The sequence below is a fragment of the Capsicum annuum genome, chromosome 3 (genome assembly GCF_002878395.1).
Source record: "Capsicum annuum cultivar UCD-10X-F1 chromosome 3, UCD10Xv1.1, whole genome shotgun sequence".
Lineage (NCBI taxonomy): Eukaryota > Viridiplantae > Streptophyta > Magnoliopsida > Solanales > Solanaceae > Capsicum > Capsicum annuum.
Genome location: NC_061113.1, coordinates 248,840,422 through 248,853,012, shown reverse-complemented (window position 1 = coordinate 248,853,012; position 12,591 = coordinate 248,840,422). Strand labels below are relative to the sequence as shown.

Here is a 12,591-nt window from a genome sequence, read left to right as displayed (position 1 = left end):
CGAAGAACTCGAAGTTGTTTTCGCAGGAGAAGTATTCACGTCGATTGACGGTTGAAAGTCGAAAAGGAACTCGCTCGACTATTTGTCGCCGGAGGTTGAAGGGAGAAATTTTGCAGAACTGTTGGTTGAGAGAAGCTGGAGAGAGAGAGTGGTTGATTAGGATTGAAAAGGGGTGTGGGTTGGGTTGATTTGTATTTTTGAAAAGATTAGCAAGTTTTGAAAATATTAATCAAGTCCACAATTAATTTAATCAAGTTTCCTAATGATGCTTGACCCCATCTATTGATCAATGTCACCAATCCTTCGTTCAAAATTTAAAAGACACCTTTCCTTCAATTTTCTCAATTCACTTTAGTGTTCTAAGTTGTAACGTGAAACACCTTTGGTCTCCACTCACAATAGGAACTCATATTGTCCACATACTTTGCTTTAAACAGGAGTTGCATTTTTTCTTTCACAATCTCCCTGTCACATTCACACAGGGATTGTGTCCCTCCCATTCAATTTTCATTTTTTTTACCTGACAGACGACAACCTTTGAGAGCTCGAGCAAAGAAGCTAAAGGTCTCCGCCTCATCGATTATGAGGATCAATAGTGTTCTCACTTATTTTTCAGCATTGATTTAAACTCTTAACTACTATGCTCAACCACTAGAGCAAGCCTCACTTGTCCACCGTAGGCATGTAATTTGTTAGCAGTATTCAACGACAATTCCTGCAAATTAAAATATGAAATTAAACTTCAATTTGGCTTAACCATTTTTTCGGGTTAATGATTGGGTGTTATAAATGAATTTAAATGGCTTAACTAATTTTGAATGCAAATTGATGGATCTATTCAAGATGATGTGACCATACAAGTTAAAAAATTATGAAGAGTTTCCGACGGATTTGTGTATATTTAGGCCAATGTGATTTTAAGTAGATATGGATTTTAACTCTCGGCACCACGGTTCGTAGCCACATGCTCAAATCATAGTATAGTTAAGTGATTTTTACGTAATAATAATAAATAAATAAATAAATAAGTGATTTGATGAGACATTTTGAATTAGACGAAATTCTGTAATTTGAAGTGCCATTATTATCTAATAATAATTTTGTTGTTCTATCATGAGAAGAACTAATCGAAATACATTGGGCATAAGTAAGGGGATCAAAATCCATTAAGAATCCACAATCAATTTTGTAGCCTAGGAATTAAATTTCATTTCCGTTCTAGGCTTCTAGCTTCTACTTTTGTGATGTCCTTCTTCGAACAAAGTCTAATTTAATAGCGCAATACCATATGTGAATCTCTTAGTTTTTTCGGTATATTTAAATTCTGATCACACTGCTGTGCATGAGATATTCCGCGACTCTCCTTTCTAACGTTGCTCCTACGTCTAGGTAATGGTATATATCGAACTAATTTCCAATATGTGTAGTAGGTAGCTCTTTATCATGCCAAAGCTGTAGGTTCTTAAGCATCGATCAAATGGTCATTAATATTTGTTTGGTCATTAATATTTGTTTATAACTGTTCTCAAACTTGTGATCATTATGAAGCTACAACTAAATCTATTTATTTTGTCGTGATTAGGAAGTACCCTTTGTTTTTAGAATATTAGTTTATTTGCAAAATAATAATTCAATGTTTAACCAAATTAATTCACCCAATTCTAACCAGTTTTAAACGCTCTTTGGAACTTGGATTTTTTTAAACCTTGTTTAATAGTTCATCTAAAAACTGTTTGATGGTAAATACATTCCATCAAGCAAAATAGTTAAATGGAAAGTGATCTCATGCTTTTCTTGCCTTCATTTAGGGCATCATAAGAAGGTTCAAAAGTTGGGATTAATGGTAATTCTTATCTCTTCTTCAACGTTGAAATTTTTTCATTTGTTGTCACCTTCATCTATCTGTCCCCTTTTTTTTAAGTACTAGAAAGTTTAGAGAAATTAGATGGGGAGGCCTCCATGTTGTAATGATAAGGTGCATAATAGAAAATGTAATTGGATAGAAGATGATTCAAACACATCTACATATGTCTCAACCAAGCATGGAATTGGTAATTGGGCAACCATGTCTAAGAAATCAGGTATAGAAAAATAACTATTGCTCTTCCTTGTTTTCTCTTATATAGTAGAAAAATTCCCGAAAGTCGATATTGGGACATAGTTTGAAGCCCGATGGACAATTCTATACATGAAATCCATAATTAAGTTCATATGTGTTTGATTCATGGTTATGTACAATTCTCACACACATCATATCTAGTGCTGGGGATTGAATTAGGGTCAAAGTCCAATTTTAAAACACATATTATTAAATCCGGACCCATCATCATGCTCTTGTGTTTTCCAATGTTGGGTCGGATGTTATGTTATCCACGCTTCAGTTGTCTCAATCTAGCCGTGTGAGAAATGCTACATTGTCCTAAATTGGATGAGATAAAGGATGTTGTCTTTCCATTTGATCTTGGGTGATTTTGATCACCTCATGAGTTAACTTTGAGTTAGTTACTCTTACGATTCATTTGGTTTAACAATTTTCCGGGTACTAAATTTCAAGATTTTTGTAAACGAGTGCAATTTTAAACAGGATATGGGAGATGTGGGAGGATTCAGAAGCAACGATGGAGTAATCGTCTGAAACCTGATCTCAAGCAGGACAGCTTCACACCCCAAGAAGAGGAACTGATCATTAAGCTTCATGCCACTATAGGTAGCAGGTGTGTCAATATCATATTTCATCAAATATAAAGTAGTAGTCGATAAACATCAAGTGTTTGAAAAAATTTTTGAAGGTGCATTGACAAATATTGCCTTTAGAGTATAGTTTGACACTCTTGCAAATATTGTCAGGTGGTCTATAATAGCACAACAACTAGCTGGGAGAACAGACAATGATGTGAAAAACTTGTGGAACACTAAGCTGAAAAAGAAGCTATCTGCAATGGGGATTGATCCTGTTACTCACAAGCCTTTCTCCCAAATTCTCACTGACTATGGAAACATAGGTGGCTTCCCGAAAGCCAGAACGCGTTTCGTGTCGCTTAACAGAGAGCTAAAGGGTGCATTTATGTCTAGACCAGAACAACTTCAACATTCTTTACAAAGTTTCCAAAACTTCCACAGCCTTTGTGTGAAACTGCCGAAAACTGAAGCTTCAGAAGAATGTTTCTTCAGCAACAATCGAGATTCGAGCAATGTTAATCAGCCTCCGGTCGATCTGCTGTCCGAGTTACAAGCCATAAAATATGTTACTGAGGCCTCAAATTACAACTCCCCAAAGGCAATATTCTCACATCATCCAAATCAGATGACTGATTGCTCTACTTCTTCACCTTTGTCCTCGTCCTCGTCATCATCAGCATCTCATTCATTAAACGAAAATCAAGTCAACTGGTGTGATTATCTTCTTGACGATGCATTTATTCCATCGAATTTCAAAGATCAAGAAGACGCGTTAACCATTGAAGAAAAGCTAGTGAGTTCAGGAGCTCAAGATGGGTCAAACAACGTGCCATCAACAAGGGATTTTCAAGCCTCGTTATCTACAAAGGGTACATCATCATCGTCATCATCATTTGTTGAAGCCATGCTAGAATGTGAAAACGAAATGTTCTTGAACTTCCCTGGCCTCTCTGAGGATCCCTTCTACTAGTACCAATGCTACTAATTGATGGCCATGTGAAGTGATCTTTCTTTGAAAAGATCAAACCACGATGAGAAAAAAAAAAGCACTAATTGATGAACAAGAATTAGACTTTTAGCTTTGATTTATGTCGTTAATAGCCAAGTTAATGCAATTTCTCTATTATATCTTCCAAAATCAGAAAGATCCAAAATATAACATGATGAATATTGTTATACTACTACTTTTCATCAATTTGAGAGTTGGGATACATAGTTGAATTATGCTAGCTTGAAAAAGTGAACAAGAAATGCACCTAAGCTTTTGTGTCACCTAATGAGTTCTTCGCGGATATTAGATATGCACTGTGTCATGAATGATTTCCATCAATATATGTTAAAAGTATCTTATTTTAGTCGATAATAATGAGAAAAACAAGAATAAAAACTGCACAAAGGATTTGACATATGACCCCAAAAAATAGAAAAATTGCAGCCCAATGTCTTTGGGCCTTTGGCTATATATCTTGGAACTGAGGTTTATTAGTTTTAAAGTATGTACGTAGCTCAACAAGAAATTTTCCTACCTTTCCAACTTCTTATGAATCAAGATAGCCGTTTGTTTTACAAAAATAGGTATACTGTATATCAATATACATATACTATAAGTGCATATACATGCTTATACTTGTAATATACATACATATCTATGCATGCCTAAACATATAATATACATACATATACAACATATACAATCGAGTGTGTATGTAGTATATGCTTCTTGTCATTTTTAATAAACTACATGATCGAGTGTTATCTTGTTAAATCAAATTCACCCCCAATTCAGATCAGAACGACTAATCTCAACGTTTGCAACCAGAATATGCATTTGAATGCAGCTCGTGACTCACTGGTTTGTGGTCCTCTCTGAAACCTGTTTCTTTAATTTTTCCTTTCAAAACAACTCTAGGCTTGTTGATTAAATTTCCTCTATGACATGTCCCCGCGACAATAATATATTGAATTTAATGTCAAACTGCGACGAGGAGGACCTGGTACCACATGTTCTTTAGGCATGGGAAGTGAAGTTAACTGGTTGTCTCTGATAGTAGTGTTTGACTAGTTTTGTTTAGAAGCAATAATGTTGAGCTCATAGGTTTTAATCTGTACTTGTGGGACACAAAACTAATTATGTAATAGAAAATTTTGCCAACAGACAGTATGTGAGTATGCTCTGGTGCAAAGTATGGTGATCCATGCTGCTGTCTTTTTTTAGGAAGATTTGCTGCAGCTCCTATCCCTTTCATTACATACATGCTTACTTTGTATTTTTGTTTGCACATTCTGTTCGGAGACATAAGACTGGAGACTGGAGGAGGATAAATAAACGTTACGTGAAAATTAAAGATTTTTCCCATTTAAATTTGATTGCTACAAAATTCAAATAGAAGTTGAGAACGACGAGGTTCAAAATTGATTGAAAAAATTGCTCCATTGTTACTGTAACAAGCAATGGTCCAAGATTCAAAATTTACTAACTGTCTATGATGGACAGCCAGTGTGGATGTGTTAGGCTGTGTTGACCCAAAACACTCACGTTTTATTGCTTTCTTTGACTGAAGCAACGTATGCATGAATTTGATGGATCATTGCTTTCTTTGACTGAAGCAACGTATACATGAATTTGATGGATCATTAAATATGACACACCCAACTTTAAGGTTTGACTGTAAAATGCATATAGTGATTGCCTGATAGTAGCTGAGATCATCTAAATGAAATCACCCCCTTCCCAAACTTCACTAGATACATATGTTGCTAAAAGGACTATTGCGAATATTTGTGAATGTTTTACCACAATTGTGCGAATAAGTATTCAGTATGATTTTTGGTGTTTAATTTTTTTGCCCCACCAAGTTAAAGTGACATAATAATTAGTACTAATACTCTTATAATAAATCTGATGTGATAATCTGAAGGCAGCAATAGCTTGCTACGCTACGACTAGTTAAAACTACACTAATTATATAAAAATCATTTACAATATGTCACACTTTTAGGAAAGTCGAAAGTCATAAATACTACTTTTGTTTTGCTTTGTTTGTCATACTATTACTTGGCACCAAGTTGAATCAAGAAATAAAGATCTCTGGAATTTATGATCCAACATATCTAAGTTGAATCAAGAAATAAAAACCTCTGAAATATTTGATCCAACATATCATAATATTGATATGAGTTTATATGATCTTTGACGTATCATCAGTATATGATAATGAAAACTTTTTCCCAAAAAAAAAAAAAAAGTGTTTTCTCCGGAGAAATTAAAAAGAAAATAATGACAAGTCAAGTGGAGCCCAGAATCTTTAAAGTAACGTTTGAACTTTGAACGAAGAAAATATAAGATATTTTATCACTTTTTGTTAGCTAATTTAATTTTGTCACAAGTAATATAGTCCAAAATATAGATGAACCCACAGAAAGGTGGGATGGTCAATGTTGCCTTATATTTCTCCGCAAGCGGCGCCACTTAGGGGAAAACCAGATCTATAAGCTCAACTTCTCACAGGTCCCCATCCAGTTAACTAGTTCAACACCTGTAACACCCCACCCCACTACACAGTCCCCAACACATCACCCCTATTAAAATACACTATTTCACTATCATTTTTTCTCCCTTTCATTCTTGTTATCTCCAAAATAAGACCTTAGCTGCAGCTGCTGCAGACCCTCTAAAAGACTCCAATGGATCCCACCCTCAAAAAGCAACATAAACCCACCCCTTTCTCCGCCACCATCTCCACTACCAAACCCCACCCCCCACCAGATCCCACCCTCCCTTCCCCCACTATCCAAAACATCTCTTCTCACTTCTCTAAGCTCTATGCAAATCACAAAATCCTCAAATCTGGACACAGACATCCTCCTCCTGTTGACACTCATCTACAGGCCAAAACTCTAGCTGCTTCCACTGCTTTTGATTCCTCATGTTCTGCTTTGACCAAGTCAAAGAGCCAACATGGGAGGAGATATGTTGCAGTAGGTGGGCACAAGGATATTGATAAAGCTATTGTCTTGCAAGAAGAAGGTGAAATCAAGAAAGTACCCAACAAGGAGAAGGAGTTGAAGAAAGAGGTGGATGTTAAAAGGGCATTAGCCTTGTTATCCAAGAGCCAAGATAGTGACAAAATGAGGGGGTTTCAGCAAAGGGGTGATAAGATCATCAAAAGACCATCTTTTTCCTTGTCGGTGAATGGTGGTGGAAGGAGGAAATCATTCTGCTGTTCACAGACTGAGTTGGCTGATTTCTTTTCTTGCAGTGGTGTGAAAGTTGTGTCTGTGGATATGCCACCCTTTATGCAGATTCATGCTGTGGATTTTGCAAGAAAGGCTCATGATAGCTTGGAAAAGTTCTCCTCTAAATCACTTGGTTTTTCCCTCAAAAAGGTAAGCACCTTGGAAAAAGTTTAATCATTGTGCACTCTTGGTGATTATGAGATTTGAGCTTGTCATGAATGGATTATTTTGTTAATATGTGTTTTCTTGATTTTCAGGAGTTTGATGGGGTCTATGGACCAGCATGGCATTGTATAGTAGGGACCAGTTTTGGCTCTTTTGTCACACATTCAGTAGGTGGTTTCATTTATTTCTCCATGGATCACAAGCTATATGTACTCCTGTTCAAGACTACTGTACAAAAAGCAGAATTTAGTTGAAATCTTGAGGTGAAATTGAAATTCCTTTTAACATAGGGAAATTTTTGGAAAAAAAGTTTGCTCTCTGTCTTTCTTAGTTTTGTCCATTAACTTTGATGAAAAAGTAAATGGTATTAGTAGTCCCATAGACACTTCCCTCCTCCACTCTGGCCCCTCAAAATCAGTACCCTATCCCTTTAACTGTGCACCATTAAACACCCTCCAAAGAGGCAGTGTAAATCATTTGGTACATTTGGTCCTCTGGCTCAGAAAGTAGATAAATTATTTAATGGTGGTGTCCTTGATGGATTGATTGACTCTTAAGATTTGGGGTGCTGCTATTTAATGATTTGGAAGATACTGATGATATCATGTAGGTGTCTGACTTCACTTTCGTTTTCATATCTTGTTAGTACTGAAAAAGTTCTGAAAAGTTTCCACTTACCAATGAATGTGTTGGTACCCTTTGCGTGTTGAACCCCCCTATTGATTCTTGATGTACTGGAATCCAATGCCTAAGGGAAACAAATGATTTTTTTACCGGGTAGGGGTTGATCAGTAGTGTTCCCTGTTACTTGTATGATGAAATTGGAATCATACAAGGGATTCTGTCAAATTCAAATTTCTTTTAGCTCCTCCAAGTTGTGCATGCTGGCTGAAAAAATTGTGAAACATGGGTGGTACATTTTGGGTTTTGTACCAAATACGCACATTCGTGTAGATACAATATGCATTGAAACAACTCTTTTAGTTGATATATACAACTAACTGCTTGGTACAGATGATACCCGCCGCTTGAATACCCAACTCTTAGATGATACAACTAATAAACCCTTGATGCGCATCTCTTTTGCTTGATATAACAACTGTAGCTATGTTTCATAAAAACGCAATTATATGATCAAATGTAATATGATGACAGAATGATGCATTTTGCCTAAACTAGGGATACATCAAGCAGAATACAGGAATCATTGCTGTCCTTTTCATCGAATATTTATCGGTAGACTATTTAAATATGCAACTGAGTATGGTAAGTTGCAAAGTGGTCTTGATAACTTGGTCTTCTCTCCTAATCCAGGAATTATTAAGTTGCAAAGGCAACGGGTTATAAAGAATTACAAGCAAAAACAGACAATGTACTAGCTATCAAGATTAAAACATAAGAGGGGACACAATTACTCGCATGAGGTGATAATTGAAGATTGCAAATACTTGTTAAAAGCCATTTAATCAAATACTACACACATCTGCAGAAAGTCAAAACAAATGCGCAAAACTTTTTGGGCAATAAAAATCATAAACATAAACAACATATGCTTGTACGCAACGACAAGATTAAGGATTTTTTTTCTCTTGGCTAAGCTAAGCAATGTAGTTTATAAAAGATTTTGAACCAAAAGGGAAAAAGAAACATTGGAACAACCTTTCTTATGATAGTTGTTATAAAACTTTGTACATGTAGCTATAGCGTCGCTTTGGCCGAGTGGTTAAGGCGTGTGCCTGCTAAGTACATGGGGTTTCCCCGCGAGAGTTCGAATCTCTCAGGCGACGTTTCAATTTTGTTCTTTTGGTTCTGCTGTACTTTTTCTCTTTCCTCTTTTGATTTGTTCCATCAATTTTACATACCATATACATTTTAACTCAAGCCCGCAAGATTCAATAGTCACCCTTTATTTTTTAAACTCTTATGTACGATCAAATAAGACACTTAAATTGAGGTGCTAGGTGGTAAATATTTTGTTCTGACAAGTATTGGAAAGTTTTACTCGGCTACTTCCACCGTCCCACAATATATGTCCGCTATTAACTTGACATACGCTTTAACAAACGATAAATAATAGGGTAATTTTATCATATCATCCTTTTAATATATAAGTTTTATTCTTTTGGGAAATGCATTCAATGATTAATATTTGCATAGCAATGGTAAAATTGACACAAATTAATTTTATACAAGTATTGTTGAATATCTATTTTTAATATAATAGACAAGTAAAGATGAACGGAGAGAGTAATATGACAGTGTACAACCTGCACTGGATTCCTAAATATATATATATATATATATAAAAACTATTTTATCCTTTTAACTTTTTTTCTCTAACAAAACATCAGAAAATAACTTATTCATATAAATCTATTTTTCCAGCTAACAATCGCACGGTAAGAATAAAAACGAGCTCAATTTGAAATGTGAAAGGGACTTGACAAACTTAACCAAGCGGCATGGTTTTCAACTTAACGGTTTGTGGCCCTGCAGATTCAATGTCATCGAAAGATGTTTATAATTCTTTGTGCTAATAGTAATTTGGAATATGCACCTTCTTACTAAGACTGTCAAACGGGCCGGGCCGGGTCAGCTCAGAATTAGCCCATCTTATTTTATCGGTTTGTGGGCTGATTTTGGGCCCATTTTAATGGGCCAATCTGGTACCAGGCCCAACAGTAAATTTTTATGAAACAACTTGGGATCGGCCCGGTTATACGTAAACCGGCCCAAACCGGTCAAAGTTAAAATAAAAAATCGAAATTAAATATTTTTTTTCAATATACACTATATATATTCATCTATATACATTTTAAATACGTTAAACAATATAAATATAACATATATACGCTTAACATATAGTACTTTCAAAAATATATACACATGTATACGTTAAATATATATTACTTTAGAGTGTATAGAAAATATATACACATATATACGTACAATAAAATATATGTACTACTTTAAATAATATACATACAACATATACACACTATATATATACTACTTTAGAAAACATATACACATGTATACGTTAGATATATCTACTACTACTTTAGAGTGTATACAAAATATGTACACATATATACGTACGATACAATATATGTACTAGTTTAAATAATATACATACAACATACACACACCACATATATACTACTTTAAAAAACATATACACATATATACATTAAATATATACTACTTTAGTGTGTATAGAAAATATGTACACGTATATATGTGCGATACAATATATACGTACTATATATATACTATTTTAAAAAATATATACACATGTAGACGTTAAATATATATACTACTTTAGAGTCTATAGAAAATATATACACATATTTACGTACGATATAATATATGTACGACTTTAAAAAATATAAATACAACAAATATACACTATATATATACTACTTTAGAAAGCATATACACATGTATACGTTAAATATATATACTATTTTAGAGTCTGTAGAAAATATATACGCATATAACATATATACATTACATACTATACTAGTTTAAAAATATATACGCATTAAATATATACTATTTTAATATATAAAAAATATATAAACATATATGTTGAAAATATACTACTTAAAATATCACTTGAAAATTGAAACAATATACATACAATCTATATACACTATATGTATACGTTAACATATATATAATTTAGAGTCTATAGAAATTAAAAAATATGCTACTTAATATAATAATACTTGAGGTTTTGAACTTAAAGAAATTAATTTTTTCATTATGTGTATATATGTTTGTTATGTTTAATTGTCTATTACTTAGTGTAAAGTTTGATAGTAATATATTAAAATTAAGTATTTAATTCAAACTAGAAATTCAATTTAAAATTTTAAATGGAAAAAATTACAAAGTAAGGAGTGAATGAATGTTGTATTTTATTGATTGCAAAATGATCCAAAATTTATAATTTACATGAATGAAAAATCTACAAAGTTTGCATCATTTTTTCCAACTCATTCATGTTAATATTAACGGAAATCGGCATAGGATAGTCAAAATCAATGGGGGTAAAATCATGCATTGGACTTGATTGTGCTGAGTTCTCCGTTGAAGTCATAATTTCTTCAAGATTTTGTTCGTCTTTCGATTCCACCTCCACTCCTTGATTTCTTCGTTCTGCTATAATCCAATTTCTAAGGTAAACTAGAACATTCATAGCATTACTCCCCAATGAGTGTCGGTTGTTCCCAAGCTGTTGTCGTCCCTGACTAAAGCAACGGTTGCATTGCTTAGAGATAAGCATTGCTCCCCAACAGGATATTATCTTTCGTTATTCTTCCACCAATCCAACGCGTTGATTCGTCGTCTACGATCCTCTATCGGTGTTCGAAGATAATACTTAAGCTCTTCCCGAGATGTTGTTGTGTAAGTTCCCGCCTCAACGTTGCTTCAAACATTTAAATCATAAAAGTAATCAGGAAAATCACTATGTGCCAGTCTTTCCGAAGATGATGGCTCATCGGGAGCATGTGGAGAGACAATTGGAGTGATATTTATTGGTACGGCTAATCAAGTAAATCGGCATAATGGTTATATAATTTTTCTATATAAATGTTCGCATCACTCATAGCCTTATACAAATCTGGTTGTTCTTGTTCTTCATCTTCAGAATCATGTTCAACATTTATCTCTAAGTTAGAATAAATAAGAGAACTAAAGTGGCACATAGTATTATATTTCATACATGGGTTTAGTATAACACCAACCAAGTAAATAGGGGGATCGAAAAAAATATTTTTAAAATTTATGAAACATCGCACTAACAGCTTCTTTGTAACCTTCTTTATTCTTAAATTCTTTGAGTAAAGAAGAAATATCGTCTATATATACTAAAATATTACAAACAATAAGATAATAAGCACCAAAAAATTCAACCGTAGCTATATTTTTTTTTTCAAAAACTTAACAAGATCATCAATTGCGGCCCAATCAAAATCATGTATCATACATTCAGCCGAATCAACAAATGAACCACAAAATTAGTTAAAAGTCAATGTAATAGAAATTTTATAAGAAAGGCATACGTAGCATTCCATCTAGTATCACATTTTTCAGGCATAAATATCAGCCTAAGTCCATTTTGTTCACATTTAACTTTAAATTCTTTCACTCTTTTTTTTCCGATTATTTCCTTGAATAAAGCCAACAATAAGCCGGATCTTTTCAATATAAAACTCAAAAAATTCAAGACCATCTGTTATAATTAAATTATATATATGACAAGCACACCTAACATGAAATATTTCAGGTAACGACGAAGAGAGATCATTGATTAACTTGTCAATAGCAGTCTTGTTGTTAGAAGTATTATCAAAAGTAATACATAAAACTTTTCTTTCAATACCATAAAATTCTGCAACTTTACTAATAGATTCAGAAATAAATTCTCTAGTTTATCTACGATCTTCATTATACAAAAAAGTTAAAATACGTTTTTGCATGATAAAATTACTATCTATCCAG

At 33.7% G+C, this 12,591-nt stretch overlaps 2 protein-coding genes and 1 non-coding gene across 3 annotated transcripts; all 3 read left to right on the top strand.

Annotated features, from left to right (window-relative positions):
* Nucleotides 1–1,424: 1,424 nt before the first annotated feature.
* On the top strand, nucleotides 1,425–3,941 carry LOC107865961 (transcription factor MYB35). The gene is made up of 3 exons (XM_016712145.2): nucleotides 1,425–2,081; nucleotides 2,585–2,714; nucleotides 2,848–3,941. The coding sequence occupies exons 1-3, from the start codon at nucleotides 1,946–1,948 to the stop codon at nucleotides 3,647–3,649; spliced, it is 1,068 nt and encodes a 355-aa protein (XP_016567631.1). The 5' UTR covers nucleotides 1,425–1,945; the 3' UTR covers nucleotides 3,650–3,941.
* A 448-nt stretch (nucleotides 3,942–4,389) lies between these two features.
* Nucleotides 4,390–7,791, top strand: LOC107862471. Its single transcript, XM_016708063.2, has 2 exons — nucleotides 4,390–7,065; nucleotides 7,173–7,791. The coding sequence occupies exons 1-2, from the start codon at nucleotides 6,364–6,366 to the stop codon at nucleotides 7,332–7,334; spliced, it is 864 nt and encodes a 287-aa protein (XP_016563549.1). The 5' UTR covers nucleotides 4,390–6,363; the 3' UTR covers nucleotides 7,335–7,791.
* Nucleotides 7,792–8,785: 994 nt separating this feature from the next.
* TRNAS-GCU lies at nucleotides 8,786–8,867 on the top strand. The gene has a single exon. It is a non-coding gene; the product is annotated as a tRNA-Ser (tRNA).
* The last annotated feature ends 3,724 nt before the right edge of the window (nucleotides 8,868–12,591 follow it).

Excerpts from the sequence above, each read along its gene's own strand:
- LOC107865961 (XM_016712145.2), top strand. The coding sequence starts at position 1,946 with ATGGGGAGGCCTCCATGTTGTAATGATAAGGTGCATAATAGAAAATGT. Across the intron at positions 2,082-2,584 it reads AACCATGTCTAAGAAATCAG|GATATGGGAGATGTGGGAGG; the intron begins GTATAGAAAAAT and ends AATTTTAAACAG. Across the intron at positions 2,715-2,847 it reads CATGCCACTATAGGTAGCAG|GTGGTCTATAATAGCACAAC; the intron begins GTGTGTCAATAT and ends AAATATTGTCAG.
- LOC107862471 (XM_016708063.2), top strand. The coding sequence starts at position 6,364 with ATGGATCCCACCCTCAAAAAGCAACATAAACCCACCCCTTTCTCCGCC. Across the intron at positions 7,066-7,172 it reads TTGGTTTTTCCCTCAAAAAG|GAGTTTGATGGGGTCTATGG; the intron begins GTAAGCACCTTG and ends CTTGATTTTCAG.